This window comes from Leptosomus discolor, chromosome 1, assembly GCF_034619465.1.
Source record: "Leptosomus discolor isolate bLepDis1 chromosome 1, bLepDis1.hap2, whole genome shotgun sequence".
Taxonomy (NCBI): domain Eukaryota; kingdom Metazoa; phylum Chordata; class Aves; order Leptosomiformes; family Leptosomidae; genus Leptosomus; species Leptosomus discolor.
The window spans coordinates 190,799,020-190,824,877 of record NC_141391.1 but is presented as its reverse complement, the minus strand read 5'-3'; the positions used below and the strand labels follow the sequence as shown (position 1 = coordinate 190,824,877).

General features: G+C 37.7%; 1 protein-coding gene across 2 annotated transcripts in view; it reads left to right on the top strand.

Moving 5' to 3' along the window:
- The window catches only part of TFEC (transcription factor EC), a 94,505-nt gene that overhangs the window by 34,374 nt on the left and 34,273 nt on the right, over positions 1–25,858 (top strand). The window contains exons 2-3 of one of the 2 annotated variants that reach the window (XM_086473004.1): positions 23,203–23,454; positions 25,726–25,821. In XM_086473004.1, coding sequence (XP_086329130.1) covers positions 23,203–23,454; positions 25,726–25,821 — 348 coding nt within the window. Of the gene's footprint in view, positions 1–23,202; positions 23,455–25,725; positions 25,822–25,858 lie in introns of those variants that run through there. The other variant, XM_086473012.1, reaches the window with a different exon arrangement.

Sequence of the window (25,858 nt, the reverse complement as noted above, 5' to 3'; positions counted from 1 at the left end):
CTCTAGGAAATATAATTAGAATTGGTGGAAGTGATATTTCAACTACTCATACAAAGACCAGAATAATATAACATGATAAGAACTAATAAATTGCCAAACTATTGCAGTCCTCAAGAAAACTAACAGTGGGATTGAGAGTATGCACAAGAGCTCAACAAAGCCAGGTAGTCGCTGTATGTAGTGTCCTAAGGAATTCTCATCAGTCTGCATCAAACAGTCATGTTTCAATTTGCGTGTTAAAGATCAACACCCGACTCCTCTTTCTGCTGACTCTCACATTTCCTTGAAGTACTTGTGTCTGTGCAGAACATGAAGTTGCTCCCTGAATCCAGGACAAAAGAGGTTCAGAGACTGATCCTAACTTTGTTCTCCCGTAAAGGCCTTTGTTCTCTGGCTTGAATGTCAATGTTATGTTTTGTTGGTTTTTTTTAAAGTGTGCATATTTTCAGGTTTAGCAGGATTAAACAAACTCAAAATATAATGAATACTATCATGCAATTCATGTTACAGGTCACTTGAATCTATGAGAGTTAGTATGCTAATTAATTTAATTTTGACTAAGAAATTCGAAATTCAAAGCATACTTACTCCTCAGGTGCACGAACAGATGTCTAGGATAGCAGAAGTATGTATTTAATGCTAGCTTCGTGTGTCATGTCTGCAGGCGGTCTCTAATGCCTGAAGCTGAGACTGGTTTATGTCCAGTCTTTCCCCTCTAAGTTCACATTCAGAAACGTAGATAGAAGTGTTCTGAGGGTGGGCACTATCTATGATATTTTGTAGCTCATACAGCTTTCTATATCGGTGTTTTCCCATACTTGTAAGCAGCAGTTCATTTGCACTGAATGTCCTAAAGAAAAAGTGAAACATAACTCTCAAATGACATGAGTTTGAATATCTGGATTCATTGCATGTGTGAAACGCGTTGATCTGCAACTTCAGAAGTGGATGAAAAGCTGGACATGAGCTAGCAATGTGTGCCTAGAAAGCCAACCGTATCCCGAGCTGCATCAAGAGAAGTGTGGCCAGAAGGTCGAGGGAGGGATTCTCCCCCTCTACTCTGCTCTGGTGAGACAGTACTGTGTCCAGCTCTGAAGTACTCGGTGCAGGGAAGACATAGACCTGTTGGAGCAGGCCCGGAGGAGGGCCACAAACATCATCAAGGGGCTGGAGCACCTCTCCTATGAAGAAAGTCTGAGAGAGTTGGTGTTATTTAGCCTAAAGAAGAGAAGGCTCCAGGGACACCTTATTGCAGCCTTTCAATACTTAAAAGGTGCCTATAAGAAAGATGGGGACAGACTTTTCAGTAAGGCCTGTTGCAATAGGACAAGGTGTAAGGTTTTAAAGTAAAGGAAGGTAGATTCAGATTACGTGTAAGGAAGAAATTTTTTTATGATGACGGTGATGAAATACTGGAACAAGCTGTCCAGAGGTTGTAGATGCCCCATCCCTGGAAACATTCAAGGTCAGGTTGGACTGGGCTCTGAGCAACCTGGTCTAGTGGAAGAATCCTTGCTCGTTGCAGGGGGGTTGGACTAGATGACCTTTAATGTTCCCTTCCAACCCGAACCATTCTGTGATTCTATGAAGTGATGTCAGGGTTGTTACTTCCATGTGTCAGCCAGTCTCCTGCTTCATGAATTACACATGCTGAAGATGAGCAGTGTGCTTGCATCCTGTGAACCTCCATAATGGAGAAGAAAACTTCTTTCCCGTTGTGGTCTGTTCCATGTGTTCATTAGGGTTGTCAAAAAGCCCTCGAAGTTTTCGCATCTTGTTTTCACTGGGTAGGAATTTAAATAGTGCTTGATCCACCTCAAAGTTTTGACTGCGTGAGGCGTTAGTGGCTCTATGTACTTACTTACTCTAGTACCCCCATTTAGGTGGGGTTTATTTAGATATGTCTTATGCTCATTAAAGCTGTGTTTCACAGTTTTCTTAATTGTAACCATGTGTGCCTTGCTCTGTGCTCAGGGACAGAGCTTTCATTTGGGAGTGTGAAGGGAGAAAGGAGTAGCAGATGTCTTCAAGGTAGGCACTGCCTGCTCAACCGTAGAATAACTACATCTCTTTATGTATCTGAATTCAGAATTCCTGTATCTAAAAATGAAACCCACCCTTTGAAGGGAAAATGAGACTGCCAGAGACAGCCTTTTTCATAAACAGCACCTTACCTGCTCTGCTTTCTCTAGAACAGGAGCCACAGATACGTAAGAGTCACTGTGCCTTTGTGTGTTTACCATACCTCTTAGATACATTTAGAAACCGTATCCTTGTTGATATACGTGTTGTGGGATCTAACCTAGCCCATAAATGGACAAGAGTTGATTTTTTTTTTTTAATCTCAATCTTATTGAGTGTTATTGTTCCAGAATTCCTACATTGAAGGATGCAGGTCTACAAACGTGCTGTAGTTTTGAAAAATTGTCTGCATGTATTAACTAGTCCTTAGCCATCTAGTCCTATTGTGCAAGTGCTGCATATAGTTGTGTGGATTGTAGAGGTAAGCCCTGGTAACTGAATAACTGGTGTTCCAGGTGGAGCCTGAGGTGGGATGCAAGTGTTTGCGGTATCTGCCTGCCTTCTTCCTACATTTGTCTCACTTTCATGAGGTATACAATTGACACGCAATTATATTTTTTGAACAGTTGGTGCCAGCCTACATAATGGCTGGCTGTTATAATGCCTTCTTTTTTTTATTAACAAAAGCACTCTGAATATTCATAAAAAGTTGACATTATTTCATTAGTTGTTGCAGGCGTGTGGGTAAGCCTACTGGAAAGGGTATCATACTCTCTGCTGGATATCTGCATGAATGTTTCTAAAACATGACTTCCCACAAGCACAGAGGACCATACAGCAAGGCAATTAATAGGCACTGAATGTGTCTTCCCAGTCTCTCGTTCCTGCTCTCTTTCTTGTTAGTTCAGAGCTGTATTTATTATTACTTCTTTCATAAATCTGTGAGATTCTAATCAAGCACTCCAACAGATAGACAGAAATGGGTGTTTGTCACAGTTCTCAGCCCTTTTGACTTCCTCAGTTTTAACAAAGGGTTTTTTATATATTGGATTTTCCCCAGTATTACAGAAACAAGATTTTCAGAGTTTATTTCAAAATCAGAGACACAGTTGGGGAGCTCAACAATTTCCAATCATGTTCAAAAAGCAGGAAATCTGCCACATTGTAAAGCTGGTGGTTATAACTGCTGGCTGATTGTGCCTCCTGAGCAAACTGTGGCATGGGGCAGAGCCTGAAATTTTGTTCTGAGTTTGCGAAATATATAGCATGAGGGGTTTCTGGTATATCACGAGCTCTTGGTAGCAACATGGCTACTGAGTGTCCATGCAGTGCAGCTGCATGGATCAAGTGGGTTGCAGGTGCTGGGCTGCCAAGATGGCAGGAGATAGATATAAGTGGTGATGATGGGCTGGAACACCGTTTCATTCATTGCTTGTGCTCTATGACCTCCTCTCTGTGATGCTATAATACAGTTGATAAATAAATAACAATAAGGTTTAATGGACAGCTTTGTTCTGCTGACATTTTGAAGTAGTATCAATGGGTGGAGAGCTTGTGATGTGAGAGTTAGGATGTTCAAAAATCCTCTTGTATTTGGCTCACGGAAGAGCTACTAGAAAGAAAGATCCATGAATCTCTGTTGTAGTGAGCATTAATCAATCTGAGGACCTGATACATATAAGGAAATTTCCTGTTTTTTTCCCATGAGCTTCAGAGTTATGCTTTCAAAAACAGAAACTACTTTCTAAATTTTGGCCTCCTGCCCCAAAAGAGTCTTCTGCTCTCTAGCCATACAGGCATTGCTGAGAACCTCATATACACCCTAACTCTGTCACATCCTATACTGAAAAAAAGAGTGCCCATATTCAAAAGCAAATAAAAATAACACTGTAAAGATGAATAATCAGATTTTTTCCTAAATCTTGTGCTTTGTAATAAACTCCAGCAGTTGAGTTTTGTGATTCTGTTCGTATTTTCCAAGTCCATATGCTAATTTTTATCCATTGCTTTTCACCTCCACATGGATTAGCAGCTGCCTGTGAATTTACAGCCTGCAGATCCACAGAACATGTTGTAAGAGCTGCAAATCAATAGAAAGCAGCTGCTAAGCATCCCTACATCACACTACACACAGCAAAATGCTCATGACACATTACTGAGGGGTGAAGCAGACAAGCAGATGGAGCATAGTTATGCTGAACATTTGAGCTGTCTTCCTTGTCCTTCTTGACCAGAGTTCGATGGTTCCAAAAACATAACTGCTGTCATAATGTTCCAGCAGGAATAATTTGCAAGAACTAGACCCAGAATATTTTTTTATGTGTACCCTTCCCATGAATTTCCCATATAGACAGATCTCTTACAGAAATTAGATGTTCCCACAAATCTCTGTATTTTGTCTTGCTCCTATGAGGGGCAGACCTAATTATAAATTCTCAGTATGACAATGTAGCTGAGACTAGGTTATTTATATATATATATATATATATATATATATGTACATGCGTATAACAGAACTAAGTTTTAATCCCAGCTCTATCAGAATTACCTTTATATGAACTCCCAGCTATTTTAACTGTAGAACTGGTGAATAGTTATTATCCCCCAACATATGAAGCCTTTTTGTATACTAATGGCAGTGAGCAGCATCGAAATATTCTTCCTGGGCAGATTCAGAATCTGTGCATCTTCCTATGGAAGGCTGCAAAAGCCATACATCTAAACAGAATAGGCAGCTGTGATCCACCCAGAAGTTGCGGTCAAAGTGAGATCGTGTATAATTCATTCAGTTCTGGAGTTTTTTTGCATGGTGGTGGTTCTGCTACTTGTATAAGCAAAGCTTTCTAAATGCAAATTTTAGGGATAAATAGGAAACAATGATTAACATTTTCCTAGTAAGTGAAGCCAATTTAGAGATTCTTGAAATACTTCTGGAAGCAGGGTTGATAGAAAGTTATTTTATGGACATGCTCCACCATTTCATAACAGACTTGTTCTGAGCTACTAGAACTATCTGCACTTCTTATTCATTAGGCCAGATCCCAGTACTTTGTTCCTCAACGCTCATACAGGTACAAAAGTGGAGAGCAATAAAAGGCCCAAAGTATATATTATTTTTTTTTTTGTTGAAGACACTGACTTTAAAAAATATAAAAGTGTAACTTGTCTTGACTGCCTTTGACTCCACTGCAGCTGCATTGATTGACAAAACCTAAAGACCTGAGTCTACAATTTTTTTTAAATATTTCTTTCACAGATTTGAAAGCAAAACTACTGTTTGAGTCTTTCTTTTAAAACAAAGAATGTATGTAAAACGTGTCCTCTATGTTCATCAGACATACTGTTGAATTTGATAGTCCTATCACTCTTAAGCTACATATATTGTTGCTTTAATGCATTCCCTCACTACTTTGATAAAAGCCTTAAGACGTTGCCACTAGTCCTTTGATGTTTCCTTCTGATGTTACAATACCTCTTTTTTTTTCTTCTCTTCCAAAAAATCTGTTTTGCATAAACATGAGCAGGCAAGACATTTCTAGTTAAGGATAGAAACATCAAGCTCTATCAATAAAAGGACAAAATGAGAAGGTATATCCAGACTTTTATATACCTTTGTCAAGTCCTTATAGATTAAAAATTAACCTGCATGGGTGTTTACATTGCAAACGTGTAAGAGCAAACATATTTCGCTAGTTCAAAAAAGAAAAAAAAGAAAACCAACTCAGGCTGCAGTGAATTTTCTTGTGACGCAACAATTTATTTCTTTGTAGGCTGTTATAGCAACTCTGGGAGAATAAATCTTATGCTTGTAATAAAATACTTGCATGTCTAGTCTTGTCCATAAACTATCAGTCTGCTAACACAGGTTATTTTGTTCTCATACAAGAGAAAAGTCTTCTTATATTTAGCTTCAAAGCAGTATGTTTTATCTTGAAAAATAAAGTTGTTTAGTCTGTTTTTTACTGGGAATAAGCAGTAGTAGTAGTAGTAGTAGTAGTAGTAGAAGAAGAAGAAGCAGAGATGCTTTGACTAAAGGTCCCAGTGAAGAGGAGGTGCCATTGTCCCAACAGGACTGAAATAATACTGGCCCCAAAGATTTTCCAAAATGAAAAAGAAATAATAATACCAATAAAAAAGTATTATTATTCACATTTATCAAGGAAAATAGATTAAATGTTTTCCTTAAGGCCATATAGGAAAATGTAGCAAGGGCAAGGACTGAATACACAGAACTGCTGAGTGCCAATCTGCTGTAATTTAAATTAGTGGCAAGTGTTGTGGAAAGAGTGATTTTCCTATGAATGGTGTGACTGTTTTGCTGCATTCAGGAAGAACCAGTGTAGTGGAGCCACAACATGGTCTAGTGATTAAAGAATGTTAACTTAAGCCAAGAAATGCCAGATTGTCATCTTGCTCCTTCCAAGACATACATATCCTTTGGCTAGTCAAAATTTTTACTGTTTTCAAGAGTAGAAGATGAGGTCTCATAATACATTACAGCTATAAACTGAAAATTGCAAATCCTTTTAAAAGGTTTTTATGATCAGTTCTCAGTCACGTAAATAGGCGTAAAATATGACTTCTTTGTCACACAACCGAAGAGTGGTATGCTTCTTAAGGGCTCGTTTCACAGCTCACTAATGCAGGATGCCCTTGACAATTACTGCTTAAATCTTCAGTCCTACAAACAATTGTCCATGTGAGTATTCCCCTGAAATCAGTGAAAGCCCTTGGTAGAATAAAATGGAAAAGTGTAGGTAGTTGCAGGATCAAGGCCTAGAAAGGTATTAGCAAGGATAAAGACATTCTTGTAGCAATAAGCAGTGATTAAACAAACCGAAACAATCCCCCCACTCTCACCCCACCACCCCACCCGCCATGGGTTAGAAGTAGGTAGAGGCAAAATAAGCTCTTAATTAGCTAACAGGAAATTTTGGAATTGGGAATAAGAAGTTCAAATAAAAACTTTGGTTGTGGAATCAAAAACTATGCAACCACAAAAAGGTCTAGAGATACAGAAAAATGGAAAGAACAAAGTGATCATTGACAATTAATATTTGTTAGACACATTTATTTCTTCATCCTGCCTCAAGTCAGCTCCTGCTTTTGTGTCCACCTTCTGTCTTCCCCGTGTTGTTGAAGTTATTGAGTTTGGACTTGGGAGGACGGAGATGTGGCCTTCAACTTCCAGTGAAACTGTACTGCTGGTACTCTCTATTTGTCTATGAGGGAGGATAGACTGGGATTTTCTTTAATGAAGCAGTTAAAGCTTTAAATTATCTCCCTCCCTATTCACTGTCTTGTCCAAATTTTGGCAACTTAAGAAAACCCTAGCAACAAAACAACTAGGCCTACATTGGATCCATAAGATGATCAAAAGCCTGGTGAGGATAGCAGTGTTTCTGGTTTTGCTGGTAGTCTTTTGTATGATCCCCAGCCCATGCTGGCAAGGGGCTATCTGGCTGAGGTACTCCTGTTGATCAGCTTCATCTGTAAAGTCAGGACCCTTTGTTCTGTGCAAATACAGAAAAGCGAGCTAAGCAGCATTTTCTGCATCCGAGCTTGTTTTTATGTTCAACACATTCTATTTCTTTGTTTTGTTTAATAGTTAAATATTTCTTCTGCATAAGCACCCAGGACATTGTCTTTCGCCAAACTGGGAACTCCGATCCTTTATGTTTATTATGGCATCACTGCTTCATGCTGCTTACTGCCAGGGCCAGTTTTAGACTTGGCATCTAAGTAAACTATCCACTAGAAAACTGGAACAGGGTCTAAATTTCTTCTTATTATGTTCCAACATTCTCTAGTTGTTTTTCTTTTGTCTACTTCCCACCTTGTGTTATTGTCTTGGTTTTCCTTTTCTTTTAAGGTTGTTTAGTTTTCATTACGATGACAGACTCACCTTTCTTTTCTTTCACAGTTTTAGTCTCCCTATTTTCTTGGTGAAAGGCTTTATTTTTGCTTCCAAGTATTCTGTCTAGAAATACAGGGATACTCAAAATAGCTTCTAAGTAGAAAATGAAATTGATATTCTTTCCATCACTCCGTCTTGTGACAGCTTTTCTTAAGCCCTATTTTTTTCTAATTGCATTATCAGTCTAATCTAGTCAGTTGGTCTAACTTTTCTGATTTTTCTTAGTCATAGTGTCATCCTTCTTCATAATTGTACTAAACCCAGTTCTTGTTTTGTGCCTATTCATCCTGAGTCAGCATTTCCTTCTCTTCCCACTGCTCTGAACATTGCCTCAAAGCTTTTCAGCCAATAGGAGGATAATGCCATCTGCAAATCTCAGGTGACTTGAGTGTTTTCTGCTGATACTGCTACACTTAGTTTCTCATTCAAGGTTTACAGAGACCTTCGTGCAGGAGAAAAGGGGGTTGATTATATAATCGAAAAGGACCTTTTCACTTACCTTGTCAAATGTAGATTTCAAGTCAACTGCACTATAAATGTTTTTGAAGAGAGAAAAACTACAATAGTGTAAAGTGTACGTTTGGAAGTGAAAATGAAACATTAAAATCTTGTTTCAGGAATTGAAAATGTGGGTTAAATTTAGCTGAGCTGGAGACTCATGGACTAATGCGACAAGACAAATTCTTCTGCCGGAGATCCAGCCGTGGGGAGGGACAGCAGGAATTTTGCACTTTAAGTAGTGGGATTTCATAATCTTTAGGGAAGGATACACTTCCCCATTATAGAGACTATGCTGACCACAACAGTGAGCTGTGCACTAGTGCAGCTGTGGTCAAAGAAGGAGGGACAAGGCAAACAAACAGCTCAGAGATCAGCACAGCTACAGTCTGAGGCCATATTTCTGTCAATTTTCTGTAAGACAGCCTTCCCCACTCTGACAAGGTTTTATGCATCCATTGACTCAGTGGGGTGGTCCTGAGGGCTACCAACGTAAGGATAAAATGTGGACTTGACTGATAAAAATATGGTGTTACCAAAATTTAACTGTTTTACATATATACTCTGCACACAGCTATGGAAAAGGTGATAAGCCCACATAAATCTCAGTAAATTATGTTGTTACACTATTTTGAAACAGTGCTGAATAAACTGGGACTCTGAACTAGGTTGAGAATAACTCTGGAGTTTGATGTTAAAGATAATTAGCTCATTCTATATTACAATAATGAAAGACTGTGACAGGAAGAGTTCTGCCTCTGTGTTTAGGCTTTGTGGCCTTTTGAATGATGACAGTGATGACAGACTGACAAAATGATTGAAGGAACCTGCTAACGTGGTCATACTATTTTGCTACTGATTTCTTTCAGCATCTATTCTTTGGTTAATAATGCATTTAAGACACAGATAGGAAGTTTCTTTCCTTAAAAGTGCTGTATCATTTCTTCTTCTTTAACTGAAATTCCAGCCAGAGTTAAGGAAATACCCTTATGAACCACTTCTCCTTTCTCTGCCTTGAACTAACTGGATATACACAAACAGCGACATACATTATTCATGGCCAGATTTATACTGGTCTTGTTCGCCCTGCTGTGTTCGGGTACCTGGGCTCTGGGGCAAAGCTGTTTTGTAGAGGTGATAAAACTGATAGGAATTCAGCCACTGCCAGTAGCTAACTATGCTGGCAAACCAATGTTCCTGCACTTTAACTGTTTAATAAAAATCAGGTGGATCGGTTCTTGGGTTCTTGCTTTATTTTGCATGTGTGACAGAATGAGTTTTATCTGCCATCTTCTTAAGGCAGACCAAAGAGTCTACCATTTGCCTTCTTTCTATAACATGGCCTACAGATTATGCTGATAAATGCCAATTAACCCACTTGATAATTAAATAGATTTGTTAATACTAATAAACTCACTTACTAGATGTTAGTGTTAACATTCACAGCATGCCACTTCGTTGCACTATGAACACTGTGACATGTTTTCCTGCTGAAAGTTTTGTGGCAACATACTGAAGACTTTAAAATACTGTTATCATTATTAAGTATTCTTTCAGCTTGCAGGCAGAAAGATTTCACACAAATACATAGCTATGACAATCATTTTTCTAGGCAATTCTAACTTATTTTTAACTTGTACATTCCTTTCCACATTAGGACCATTGCACTTGAAAGACTTGTTCAGTACAATACAGCTTATAATTAATGCTCTTAATAATGACTTACCAGTAGTAATCTTTAATTCCATATTCACACAGAACTCTCATTTAAACTAAGTGGGAGTTTCTCTTGATTAAATCAATCATCTTTTGTTAATTAACATGTTTTCATTTAGTGGATATTTGTTGAAAACTGTTGAGTAGTTTGAGCTTACCCTAATATCACTCCTCCAGCTTCTATTCTGTTTACTAAGTGTGCAAATGTTTGTTGTACCTGAATTGAAATGGAAAAGCTGTAAAGTACAACACTGAAGGACACAAACTTGTTTCTGCTAGGCTACCTTTTGGTTCTTTTTTTTTTTTTTTTTTTTTTTTTTTTTTTTTTTTTTTACAACAATTCTTGTTCTAAAGGTTTTTAAAGTCTGATTTCAGAGTTTAAGTAATGTAAAAGGAACTAAATTTTGATCTGTTGCACATTAGAAATTGTATTAATATATTCTCTTTTATTTTTGGCTAATTGAGTTATCGCTGAATGGAACATAGTGTGAACTAAGATTAGTTTAAATACACATCAAAAGGCAAGACTGCTTGCTCAGTTCAGTACTGAAAGTACCAATTATGCTATTTTTGTGAGATTTCCAGTCAACTGCGGAGTACAGCAAAAAATAAATGTTTGGAGCCTTGCACTCTGTAAGTGTTTTCTGAATGAACTCTCAGGTTCCCTTCTCTTTATCAGATATTCATTGGTGTTAGGCTAAAAAGTATCTTTTCAGACTCAAGCATGTAAAACTCCTGATACCTCAAAAAATTATACAATTTAAAATAAAAATTTATATTCATTATAATTTCTGATAGTATTAGGTGTTTTTTTCAGTAGCAGCAAAGCTCTTTATTTAACTCTTATTTGTAAGAGTAGTGGCAAACAGAAATCCTATGAAATTATTAAAATATTTTAAGAACCATATAATTACTGCACTGTAAATCCACTGTTACTACTCAGAACATAAGTGGAAGCGTGTTGCCAAAAGAATGTATCAGTTTGTAGCTGGTGTTCAAGCACTGAAAGTAGTGTTTGCTAACCCCATGAACAGCATGCCAACAGCATTCTGAAGTATGAATATGGTCAGACTCATTGCCACTAACTGCCACAACACATATTTGAATACAAAGTGGGCCAAGTGGATTTAAAAAAAAAACCCTCTTAAGAGCTGATATGAAATATTTTTTGTTACTTTTTTCTCATATAGATATCCCTGAGGTGCCATTCCTGGTTTTGATGGAAACCACCCACTGCTGTCAGCTAACCAATCTGCTCCCCTTGTATACAAGCAGACTCTGTGGCCGGATCCTAAGCTGGCTCAAAATGATGTTGCTGCCTTGATTTCATAAAAATCACATTGTGAAGCTTAACCTAAGATGCTTACTTCGGAAGCTTCCCCCCTTGTGCTCTTTATCATTCTGAGACTGAGGAAAACAATAGAAAACACATTTCTTAGGTTGAAGCTGGTTTTATCTGTGTCTTTACAGAAGCTATAACCCTTCACAGACTTGAAATAACTTGTCCAACAGATTAGCCTCCCTGATGTGACTACCTCACCAAACCACCTTATGCCACCAGCTTTGTTTCCCCTGTTCTTGCAGTGCATGACTGCGGGGTGCATACCTTGGTACACCTTGTTTTCAAAATAAGGGAGGACTGAAGCACACAAAAAGGGGTTAGTAATAAGCAGTGCTGTCATCTGGTGGTGAAATTGTTACCACTTCTAACAAACTGATCGTGCTTTTCAACCAATGGATCTCACTTTTTTGAGGAAGTTGATGCAGTCCCCTTGGCACACAGTCATGAATCCTTCATATTAGAAATAAGCAAAACCAGTGGTTTTATCCGAAATCGCTAAACCTTTTGAACTTACTCAATTTTTGAAGAAGAATAGCACACCAGAGATTGGTTTACTGTGTTCAGGTTTTGTCTTTTTCTTTATCTTGTGCTACCAAAACATGACGAAGTTTTTGAAAAGTGCATTATAAATGTTATTATTTGTGTGCAAGCACTTCTTGTCCAATGGAATGAAGAGGTAAGGACAAAAAGACATATCCGTCCCTCAGAAATGTCAGTACACTCAGATGCCAAAATACCATTTTATTCTCTTACAATTTTACCATCAGTACTTTTTTCCACATTATGTTTGATGTCAACATACTTACATACCAGGAAAATACACTTTTTAGGTCTAGCTTCTAGGATTGTTTTGCTGTCTGTAATGGAACAGGAGGGATATTACTGCCATCATTACGTCTCAAATGATACAGTGTCCGCTCATCTGGGGAGCCAGAAAAAATGTGTAGTAAATAATGAGAAACTTGTTACTTCATGCTCCCTCTTTGGACTTTTTAAGGCTGACTTCTCTCTGATTTCTCTTAATCTTTAAAGTGACATACAAGTGAGAAAATGATAGTTATCGCATGAAAACAATTAGAAATCAAAGAACGAACCAGAGTCTGTTGAAACTATTCAGGAACTTGCTAAAGTAACCATCACAGCAGTGATCTTTATCCTTTTGGTTCATTCATTTTGAAGTTCAGCCACATAACTTTCTCATCTACACATAAAGGTAGTATACATACCTGCTGGTTCTCTCCAATATTAGACCTATATTCCAAACTTTACCTATGGATAACAAAATAGACTATATAGATCTTCATAATACAGTCACCTTCTGTCTTTTCTGAGTGCTTTTGTCTGAAGTGAAATAGTTAAAAGTGCTGACATTAAAATACAATCTTTCATGTCCACAAGCATTTTCATTATTCCTGATCACTGTATTGGCCTCTGTTATATGAATCTTATATTTCGGAGTAGATTTCTTTTGGACGTACAATATCTGTCAGAAAAGCTTGAATTTCTGAAGAAAACACATCATTGTAGTTACAGATTGCCCATGCTGCTTTAACTGCAATTTTTAGGGATCTGTGCTAGTTGTTGCAGTTGACAAATACAGAAGTTTTAATGCTGCTATTTCATTTCTTCTATGAGGACCAAACACACTGCACTGGTGGAAGTTCATTAGCAGAAAATTTTTGACTAAAATCCAGATGATTGTACTTTCCATATTCAAAACTGATCTTCCTTGAATATGTTTGTGATACCCTCTTCTCCATTTACTGGCATCTTATTAGCTGACCTAATTTGAATAACTTCTGGAGACAGAGACAAGTAGTTAAGTAAAGGTATCAGGAGCCAGCTCTTTAAACATGGCTAGCCATACAAAAAGTTTCTTTCCATTCTTCAAGTGTAAGAGCCACATTTGCTGTCCTTTAATAACACCAACAATAAAGAGGAACTGGAACAGTGAAGATTTATTATATTCACAGATCTCATGAATCAATGAGAGCATGGACAGGGTCACTGTGCAGAGTCAAAGTAAAGATATTAGCTGGGGTTTCATAATTTGATTGTGGACTGTCATTATGCTTGTGTAGCCTATTAACTGTAGTGGTTGGTTTTATTCACAGTTTAGATTTTCAGCTTAAATTCTAACTTAAATCAAAGGGATAGTTTTGTAAAAATACTTCCTGTAGTTTGCTTTGCTTAACTTTATAGGCTGTTTTTATAGTGCAATGTTAAAAACTTGAGTCTTTTCTGCCAGTGAAGACCACAAAGTCATCGAGACTCATTGTTATTTTAAAACATGACAAGCTGGCCTTAAGACCTTGGGGATCCTTTCTTCAGAAGTCAAGCTGGTGATGGATAAGGAGCCATCAGAGCTCTGTGTATCTTAACTGCAGGAGTTCAATTAAGAAGCCAAGAGTGTCTCAGGTATACCAGCGCAAATGGAAGTGCTTGCTTTGATAATGTCTCTGTAGCTGCTCAGTGCAGGTAGTTGGCTTCCCCCAACTCATTTCTGATTGCACAAGGTTAGCACAGAGAAATACCTGAAAGGACTGAGCTCCATCAATGCTCAGCTAGTGCTAGAGAATACCACAATGGGGAAATGCTATCAAAATCCCTGCGTCTGCACGGGGATTTGACAGGAAATGGCTAGCTGTAAGATCTAGCCTCTAACAGCCACAGCCCTGAGACCTCTGCTGCCTTTCTCTCCCTGAGAGAAATGCTGTTCTGCTGCTTAGGCTGTGCAGAGAAAGTTTCCTTGCCCAGAGCTGGTTTCTGCAAAGTCTATTCTGCAGTTCTTTTGCTCCCACATTCCTCTTCCTTTTCATAATGGCTGGCAGTGTGATGGAAAATTTCCGATTTCTCCCATCCTACCCCACATTTATAATTATCAGCTATTTTTAGACATTGAGATACCAAAATACAGAAGCAGTAGTCATTGTTGAAGACATGGCATTTGTCAAAGAGCTTTAAAATGTTGCTTCTTCAGTGTATTCACCCTTGAAAGAGCATTCACAAGTTCCTGATGAATATGATGTCAAAGGTTAAATAAGATGAAAAACACTGCATTAGAGTCACATGAGAATTTTTTCTTAACTTGAAAGCTACTGTAAGGCCTCAACTAAACACAGCTGTGTGTTGCCAGACTGGATGTCTTTTGCTTTGTATTTTCTCTTCATGCATATTAATGGAGAAGGTCTCATCTAGTCAGATCAAAGTTCCAATAAGAAAAATATTCACATTTAAAAATTAATTACTGTGTTTAGCTTAAGTAATTAATTGACATAATCACACACGCTTTTATAAACTAAACATTAAAGTGAACAGCTACATTATTTGGTGATAGTTTTAAAGATAGAACAGAAATGTATAATTGCTAAGTTAAATTGAAATTTCGTTTTATTATGAAATAGTTTCACAAATATGCTTTTCTCAAAAAGTATAATAAAAAGAGCAGGACAAACAAACAACTGATGTTCATTTGTAATAGAAGTTAAAAAGGCTTATTTCATCACTAAAAATGCTTTTTTTCCTAAACCTTAAAGTTCATTTTAAAGTTCTCAGAAATAGAGCTAAACTGGTCTGTGTTGTGACTGTATTTCTTATCTTAAAATGGAATTAGGCTTTTTGGGTACTTACAGAACATTTTAATAATTAAAAAGTTCATAATTAGATGCTTATTTTCTGGCACAGTGCCTGAAAAGAATATGAAGCCCCATAACTCAAACAGGTTCAGAGAGGTGTTGTGTTCAAGACTGATGATAAATGATGCGATACCATCAGGGTGAGAAATTTTACTTTAAAAGCTACTAAAAATACCGGAACAAATTAACATCCAGCATAAATGGCAAACTGTAATGAAGTCTACTGAGTTCTGTCCAGTACACTAGGACCATATTTAAGCACATTATTTTGTAGCAGAGATTTAAACAATTCAGAGTGAATTTTCATCAAAGACAAAGTTGCTATTATAACAGTCAGTTCTCAGATCCAACAATCCATAAAATTTAAACACAGAAAGGGCTATTAGACCACTCATTCTGGTGCCTCTAAAATCACAGGCTTTTGTATTCCATTCAATTGCTATCCAAGTACCCAATGTTGAGTCCAAGAATGTGTTTGATAAAAGTATATCTTGGATTCAGTTAATGCATCTCTTCCAGAAAGTCATAGACCCTTAGCTTGAAGAAAACAGCACTTAGAGCATTTCCTTTTGAGTATTTCACTGTTTATTCACGTAATTTCTGATATGAGCTTTCTTAACATCAGCTTGTGGCCAGTAACTCTTGCCATGTTTTCTGTTCTAGCTGAAAGACCCTGTCACATTCATCATCTCCCACAAATTTCACAGATTTCAATTTGACAACAAGAACATAACTGACTTTCTTTAAACTTTCATTGAAACACCCTTTTCTCAGTCCTCAATTACTTCTATAGTTCTTTTCTGCATCCTTTCCATTTTTTTCAACAGTGTTTTAAAAATGTTTAGGATAGAAATATTTTTAGGATTCTATTATTGATCTCTCCTGAGCCATAAATAAAACCAGAGTAAAGCCAGGTTCATATGCACTCCTGGACACCCCTGCTGAGTTGCTGGTTTGTTACGATCTGAAATTCTTTACAGACTTATTGTTTCCAATGTTTTCTCCATTGTTGTATCCTGTTTTTCTTACTCCAGCATATGCAGATGTTTATTTGGCTGACTGGGAACACATTTTCTTTCAGTGGGATCATTACTCTAAAAAATTTTTATTCTTTTATTCAGTTTTATTTTTCATAAATCTGATGGAAATATTCAGTAGTACGACTGAAGAGCTCCACGTTCTGATGTTGAGCCTTTGCTGATTACTTTCTTATGCATGATCGTTAGCCTATTCCTAATCCAGTTAAAACATGCTTTATTGATATTGTGTAGTGCTATATTTTTAATTAGAATATTGAATGATACTAAGTCAAAAGGCACACAAAAGTTGAAGTGTATTATACCTACATCGTTACCTTTGGCAACCTAACTTGAAATCTCATCAAAGAGCAGAACTAGATTTGTTTGACAAGGCTTATTTTGCACAGAACTATGTTGACTAGCATTAATTATATTCCTATCTTTTAATAATTTATTAATTGAATCTCTTTTCAGTTTTCCCATTATTTCTCCCAGTACTGATATCAGGCTAAGCAGCCTGGGAGTACAGGTATCACCTACTTGCCCTTAGTGGAATACCAATACAAGGTGTAGCACTGCTGCTTACTGAAATATCATTGACATTGTTCATGCCTCCTTTAGGTGCCCTAAATACACTCTCTTTCTTACCTTTGGCATGCAAGGTATTCTTTTACTAATGGAAAAAAAAAATCTCATCAGCAAATGTGGAAGTAAAATAGTTTGTGTAAATAAACTACTGAAGGCCTAGTTATGCCATTGTGAAACATATTAGAAATGAAAGTAAAATTAGTGTGAATGTGGGAAAAGGTGTTACACAACTGTACCGCAGTTTTACAACATGATGATGTGTGCTCGAATTAGAAAAAGCAATTGAAGAAGTTTGAATATGCATCTGTAATTCTGAAAGGCTGTTATGTTCTTGTTTGCAAAACTGGTTTGTCAGTGAGGTATAAGATAGAAATAGGTACAGTCAGTTACATGTGCATTAGGATCTTTTCTGGGTTGCAAAATCCATCTCAAAGTGTTCATTCCTGTTCTCGCTTTGTTCTGGTGGAATTAACATTTGAGTTTGGGCTGGATGCTTTTGGCTCGCTTCATGCTTGATGTTTCTGGTTCTGAATAGGCTTTAATTTCACCGTGATTAGGAAAGCCAGGTAATAGAGGCAGTGCCTAGGAGGGAGCAGATTATTTACTGTTGAAATTTATGCTGTCCTTCACTCCTCAAATAAACTGAAATAATTAGCATTTAAAGTACATGGCCACAGCTACTGCAAGAGAATGTCTGGGAGTAGACCCAGCACTTGATCTGTGCAAATTCATCACCTTATTACACCTTGCACACACAATAGTCAAAAGAGCCTATTTAACTTCAGGAGCACTTGGCATGAAGGGTCAGGTCACTGACTATACTGAGAGCTAGAGCAGTTGTGGCAGTACAACAACACTAAGTCCTGGGCAGTGTCTGAGGCTTGTCTGAATCAGGATCTGGATCGTCAGGCAGTCACTGAGTGCCTATTTCTGCTAGGGATTCCCAGAAATCAAGCATGTCAACAAGCAAGGTCGTTTCACAAAAAATAAGAAGTCAGGGAGATGTTTAATATGAAATAGTCTGCTGAGAGCTGGAAGATATACTTTATCAAGTATATCAAGATATACTTTATCAAATCACACAGCTTAATTTGTGTCAGAGACAAGAACTCAAGTTTCACGGAGCCACCAGCTTCTTGGATGCTTTACCCTGAAAATTATCTCAGGGTCTTCCTTTAAAGCTGTTCTGCTTTAAACAAATGATTAACTGTTCATTGACCCAGAGAGAGGAAAAAAAATAAGGTAACTGTATATTCAGACTGTTGTGGCAGTAAAGGGTGTGTCATCATTGACATTGCAGGTCTCTGGTCCAGAGAAGCTTTAATGATTTTATATATGGGAGGACTCCCAGACTGGAGAGGAGACCCTCACCTTAAAATTTCACATAGTCTCTGACAAAATGTTCTCATAGATTATGGGAACTCCTCAAAAGATGAAGAATTAGAAAATTAGTCTCCCAGCACTGCTAGATGATACGTACTGGGATTATTGCGCAAAATAAGTAAAATAAGTATTCTTCTACTCTGAAAAATCTTTTTTTTTTTTCCTTTTTTTGTGGAAGGACCTTATCTGGTGTATCTAAAACATGCGTATGATCAAGGTCTCTAAGCAGCTAAGTGCATGTTAAGCTGGGCTGTTGTACTTATTGGATTACTTATGTGTGGGAGTGATCTTTCAGTTCTTTATCTTTTTGCATTTATTTCACTGAACCTCTAAACTCATACCATTTTTTCCAGGCTTCATAATGATCATCCAGAGTTTCTATATTTAGACTACCAATTCAAATTTCCCTCGCTATTTCTAGATTTCTTTTGCTTTCTCAGGTGCTCAATGCCTTGTCCAGTCAAGTTTTGAAAATCTCCAAGAATGGAGATTCCACACCTCTCTGGGCAGTCTGTGCCAGTGTTTAGCTACAATTTTTACACCACTAAAAAGAAGCTGAAAATCAATTCAATGTTTAATGATTGTAATTGTGATGTATGGTAATACATCACAAGTGTAATGTGATTATGGTAATAGTTATATAAAAGAGCTTACTTCATCTAAAATTTTCAGAAAACCTGAAACTTAGCTTACTACTACTGATATAAGTCATTCAGCATCCCAGTGGAGAATAATCCAATCATACTTGGTATTTGACACTAGCCTATCTGGTTTCATAAAATTATTAAGTTTTGAGTTTCTGCTCCTATTTCACATATGTTGCATGGGCAGTTTTAACAGTCATTTCTAAGTTTTGGGAGCTTGGCTTGTAATGTTAATCTTCCTTTAGCATAGCATGACTTTTTTTCCCCATTTATTATACACTAGCAGTATGATTAAAAAATAGGATTCCAGCTCTACTTTGTCTTTACATAGTGGTTTGACCTTCAAAAGTGCTTTACTTCTTATTTTAGCATTGACTTCTAAGACTTATTTAGACATATCAAGATGATCAGGGATTGCAACTTTAGGTACTTTTTGAAAACCAGGGCATAGATCCATTTTTAACCTCAGTGGTTCTACTTTGTAATGACTGCAACTGGCACAGTAAAGGGGAGGGAGAGGTTTGCAAAACCATAGCCACAGTTCCCATCAGTGAAGCTTTACAAACTTGTCCAGTTTGCAGAAGTTCAGGATAGTACTGACAAGATACAAGCACCGAAATAATATCATACAAAACAAGCATTCCTGATAAACTTGATTTTTGATTTAGCAGTTAACTGACTATCTTTCACAGATCTTCCCCTTGCCCAGTGGGATGGCCCTGGGCTGCGGATGAGTGTTTTAAATTACTTAAATCACTTGTCGCGGCATCCTGATTTAGGATCCTGCTGACTACTCCAATTTGTCGCGGAAGAGTGTTTAAACCACTTAAAACATTTAAATCACTTGTGGAATCCTGATTTAGGATTCTGCTCACTGCAGAATGAGTGGAATGCACCTCTCAGAATAGAAAAGCAGCAACGTGTTTTATTAGGATAGAATGATAATTTGACAGAGTTTAATGAATTTGATGGAATTTAATGAAGTTTAACAAAGATTTGTCAAGGTTCAATTTGATAGCAAGGTTCACCTTATTAATTACTGCATGGAAGAAGCATACAAGAGAGTGCTGAATTACACTTGAGTTAGAATGATTTATAGGTAGATTGGCGATGAAAGGGTAAGGGAGATCTTCCAACTGAAGTCATGAGATCCAGTATGGACCCCCTTGCTTTCTAAACTCCTTCTCAGAGAGGCGTCTAGGTGTATCTGGAGCCAGACTTAGCCTCAGATTTTCAAGGGCAGGGGTGCAGGGAATAAGGGGATCCTACACAACAGTAATTTAGGATTTGTTAATATTGTCAATGTAAGTAACAGTAAATTGTATGATTTTAAACAACACTTAACTATTAGTCAATTATAGGGGTTATTTAACAATAATTACCACAATCAACATAGCGCTTGGTTAAAGATTCGAGAATGGCAAGATTTGCACAAGATCTATGACAGAGTTTACTAAATCATAATCGTACCCATAAATACACACAAACACACAGACAGATACAGAGATTAAATCACAGACACCAACTCACATATACACACAAATATAGAAATTAAATCGTACACACAGACATGCATGTACACACAGATCTAGAGCTTAACCCACGGCCAAGACTTGTCTCCTGCTATGCTTGCAGTAAATTATAGTGAATTACTCATTTTTGTCTGACACTTGCCAGTGAAGTATCACCAGTATTTATGGAAAATACACCCAGAGAGGCATCCCAACTCTGGAGAGCCAGGAGGGTACTGGATCCCAGCCTCCTGCAATCCCAGGCAGCTCAAGGGAGTTCACTGAGGAACAGTATTTATAAGAGTCGCAAGATGATTGACTTTGGTCAGTATTTGCCCCTTGTGGCCATTATTCTTGTCAGGCAATCTTGTCACCCTTCAGAGTGGGCTATGATCCAGGCAGAAGGAGTTTTGGGTGCGTTTCCCAGGCAACAGGAGTTCCAGGTGTAGTTAGGGAGTGCTTAATCGTCCCAACTCACTGCACTTGTACCTGGGACAAGAAGGTATCAGATTGTCTCAACTTGCTGCATGACAACACAATGTTCGCTGGGGCTGACATTGCAATGCGACCCAGCAGGGGTTTGCACCACCACACCCTGTGGAGGTTCACTAGGAAATCAGGCTGCACAGAGGTTTCGGCCTGCCACTAGAAATCTGAAGTCCAGAGAAAGCAAAAAGCAAGCCATTGACTTTTCAGCAACCTTTTTGTGGCAGAACCCACTTCCTTATTAAAATTTCTTATTAAACACAGATTTCAAAACAAGGTAATACAGACTTTGGACACCGCAAATTTCTTGTTTCCCATTTAATTTGAAGATATGTGATATTCTGGATTTCATGCTTCAGGGAGGCCTGTAGAATTTCTAAGACAACAATTCATTGTGCATTATGGAGTGCTAATCAGCTTCATTTAAGAGAAAAAAGTAGTTAGGGTGAAAAGTAGTAGATGCATTTGTAGCCTGTGCATTGATCCCACATCCATTCATGCCATCTGAAGAAGCTGTGCTTTCAAAGCTGTTGATTGCAGTGCTCTGCACTCCTGGAAAAAGGTCTTCATCAGTTTAGGCAGTGCAAGGGTCTGGGTGGTGATCACTTTGCCTGGAGTCATTCAGTGACCCTAGAGTCCACAAAGTATCCATGGGTGCTTCTGAAACAGCAGCAGAAAACAAGGGTGCACAGCAAATCCCTGCTCTGGCCATACGATAGGACATATTTTCTTTCCCTCAGCACATTTCATTTCACCCAAGATAGATACTCTGGTTAAACTGGTGCGCAGTAAATTTCACGTTTGGATTCTAATTTAAGAAACTCTTTGAGTATCTAACTTTCAATATGTGAGCTAAAGTCTTACTGAAGATGAAGAAGTAAATAGATGCGTAAGTATCTGAATGACTTGGGATGGTTTTACATGTATCCTTACACATGATAAATCAGAGGTTAAATTAACAGTACATTATACACTTTCTAAAACCAGCACAAAGATCTCAGTTAAGACAAGTAATTTCATGATTTAGGTTACTCCCAAATACAATTGTAGTCTTCAAAACTCACATTGGATGCATACCTTCCTAACATAAACCAGGAGAAAATCTAAACAGTGTACTTAAGATTTTATGTTAATATTTTAATTGAATATTATTTAATAGCTTTAAAGATTGTATCACAATAATTAATATTATATTCATTACTGCATGGTTTAATCTTTTTTATATGACTAGAAAATTAGTTTAAAGAAACATAATTAAAATAATTCTAGACATACCACCGTAACATGATTAAAAATAAAGTAGGTACTGCAATATTGTACAAAATGTAGCTAATTTAAATGCAAAGACATTTTATGGGATATTTATCTCTGCTTATGTATGTTAGAGGAATTAAAAATAAGTTTGTTTAAATGACAGAATTTTTTTTTGAGAAAAAGGAGCTGCAAAGCAAGTCTCGCTATTATTTAACAAATATGAAGCTGCTTACACAGAGGCCACTTGAGAAAAATTTATTACAAGAAATTTGTGACCAGTCATGCCATAGGAAAAGGAGAAAGCCACAGGGCTGAAATGACAGTAAGGTTTGTGTATGCAGTGCTCCTCTGGTAGTTAAATTGCAGCAATGTGACATTGATCTGAAATGGAAGCTGTTTGAAGTAGCAGCTGTCAATCTCTGTAATCAAAGGATGGCCCAAAGTCTTACTCAATTAGCCATTTTGGCATGACCACTCAGTTTATAAAGACCTAGCAAGTCAAAAAGTGATCTGTCCTCAAGAGGCACTTCAAGAAGACTGCACGGTTTGAGGATAGCAAACAGTCATCCAGAACTATAGCTTGGGCTCTTTATTTTGTCGTTTGTTTTGTTTGTGGGTTGTTTTTTTTTGTTGTTGGTTTTTTTTTTTTGCAAAAGTACAGCAATGCTTCATTTAACTGACTCTACTTATTACAAGGTGAGCCAAATGTGGATTTAGGTATGAGTGAATGTCTGTTGCTGTTGATGTTACTTGGAGTTGGTTGGATTATATTTTTCTTTATACATTTATTTACTCTTTCAAGTACAAAAGAGTAAATACATGCTGATATTAATTTTACAGTACATATATGCTTGTCGATTTGATTGTAACGATCAGTGCTTTCAACAGAGATAATTCTTAAATGAGAAGAGAAAAATGTGCAGCATACTTCTGGTCTTTAATCAGGATCACTTTTTTTTTTCTAATTCTATTTTTCTTTGAAAACTATTCAGAAGGTATATTCAGCTGTGTTAGGGGAAAATAGTACACAAGTAAGAGATGTGTAAGGGTGCAAAACTGAAAAAAAAAGATTTAAGGTTAATAATAATTCTATCCAAGAGTTATTAAAGCTGAATCTATTGTTTTGAAGTTTTTTAAGTGAACACTGGTATCTTGAAACTTTAACAATTATCTCCATTCCTTCCCAGGTACAAACACACTTGGAAAATCAGTCTAGATACCACATACAGCAAAGCCAGAGGCACCAGGTGAAGCAGTACCTGACCCTCGATACCAAGCTGTCCAGCCAGACGCTCTCCCTGTCCCACTCCCACACAATCCAGCCTGTGGGAGTAACCTCCATTTTAAGAAACGGACACATGCCTCCTGTCAGCGATATTGGCACACCAGAAAGCCCCGTTACCAAGCTGCTGGCCCTTGGAGGGGAACACGAAAATGCGGTAGGGCAGCGCTAGTGAAAGGAATGGGGAAATGGGCTGTGCATACTTCTAAAAAAAAGTTACATGACCCACCTTGTATTGGTAGTGAGCAAGAGATGACTTTCTTTACTTTCATGGGGTCTTCAGTTGCAGCTTAATACTTTTGGGTTATGTAGGTGATTCCCTTGAATGCACGTGAATAGATTATTGCATGATCAGGCTTCTAAATTACTGCCAGTTAAAATGTCCCGTTGCATCTTTTTATCTATGTGTCATATATTGCTGTACATTTTTTGAATATGTACTTTGCAATGCAAAATATTTTTTTTTTCAGATGAGAGCTATTTCTGTCTAAAAATATTATCCTAGCTGCATAACAAAGTTAAATACTAATTACCTTAAAGACGCAACTGAAAGAATCATTCATTCATTTTTCAGTTAGCTGATATATTTATATATGAGTTATCTTGGGTAAATTGGTATAGATATGCTAACTTTGGTGCCACCGTCGATTTTAATAGAGGTACAGCTATTATACAATGTCAGATTCTCAGCCAGTGTGAGATGTAGATCATTATGGCCTTTAATACTTTAATAGATTTCAAAAGGGACTGCTTATTAGGTAAAACGGGAATTCCAACAGAAATGAGAAATGGAGATGTTGTATCATATCTTAGGCTTTAGTGGAACAGAAGAATCTTACAAATACACTGGACCCATTTAGGCATTTGGATGTTACGCAGCTAAGCATGAGGGAACTGAAAAAAATAAACCTGACACTTCCTGGAGAGCTCATCTGAGGCCCCTCCATTCCTTCTGCATTAACAACTGACATTTTATGTCAGGTTTATGGATTGCTGGAGCCACCAGTCTGCAAAAAAATATTTTAGATGGCCTTTGTGGAGGCCCCTGTGGCTGTCTCTGTGCTGGCAAGTGCAGCGTGCTGGAACCATTCTCAGTCAGTTTGGGTATCTGATCAGGAATAACCAGTGCCCGCCCTGGTACCACCCTCTGTCCTGGAGAGCAAGATGTCTGCTTTTAAACCACTCTCCTGAACTGTACCTGGTGATGATTAGGAGAGTGATAATTGGCATTGGCCAAAATCCTCGCAATCAGCTTTCCACTGATTTGAACAATACCATCTCAGAGCCTCAGGGAGATGACTGGCACAGTGTAATTTCCAAGTGTGCATGTGCCCTGTGGTTCTGTGTAAGGTACAGTTTTATTAGTAAATAGCATAGATCCAACACACAGGTTGGTGCAGTGAACAGTAGTCATTCATATTGTCTAATTGCTGTCATTTCTTGGCATCCTTTTGGTCCTCAGCATTTTCTTAGATAAGTCTGGTCACAACTCCTGGGACAGCAAATGCCTGGCTTTTAGAGAGGGAGAGGAGTGCATGTATGAGCTGTGCTGGACCAGATGGCCTAAAAGTCTGTGTTGAAAGGTCCCTGGCCTGTGTGATACTTTCTGTTGTTGCATAGGAGCCTCTGCATTTCCTTCAGCTACAGCTCTTCAGACAGCTCCCAAGAGCTGCTTGAAAAGCCTCAGAGCATGAGTCAACAGCTCCTGCAGACAGCAGAGTTAACGGTGAAAGGTTCATCACGGGATCTTTCCCAAAGTTATTTGTGAACAGAACCAGACCAAAATTGTTATTAAAAACTCATGCTGTACCTTGTCCAAATCTATATATGTCTGTATGTCTGCAAAGTATTCACTGTTTCATTCCAAGTAATTAATTAGCTATTCCATCCACTTCAGTAGCTTTTGATTCAGATTAGAACAAAAGTGAGACCAGAAGGATGTCTGAAGAAGCATCCAGTGTACTGCCAAACACAGCACAAACCTCTGCCTGCTGAATCTTGAGAGCAGTGTGTAACAGCAAATCTTGAGTCACTCACAGTCTTGCAGAACCACAGGTTCCTTTCAGCCTGCCTTCACCATTGCAGCATTGTGGATATGACACATTTGGTGAAGGTGACAGACCACAGTTACAACTTAGCAATGAACTCCTGACATCTGATCTTGGTGTTGCAATAAGGGGTTTAAAAATGGGGGATGGGATGGTGTTTGGGAGGAAAGAAGCAACTTCCTAAACCACAAAAAGTGTTTTCAAAAGAAGTAAAAAATATGAATATTGTGTAAAAGTGCTTGAATTATTTAAATTTTAAGATAAAAACTTCTGAAATTCAGTTTTATTGATGTAAGAAATACTCAAGATTAAGTCCTGTATTTTCAGAATAACAGTTTCCATTATTATTTGTAATGTTTGGTTTTAAAATATTTTATCAGATGGAAGAGGTGATTGAAGACATAATCAATATGGAATCAAGTTTTAATGATGAAGGGATAGGTTGTTCTGAAACTCCTCTACTAATGCAAAGAACTGTAAGTATTTTGTGGAATTTCATCTTGATGTTTATAA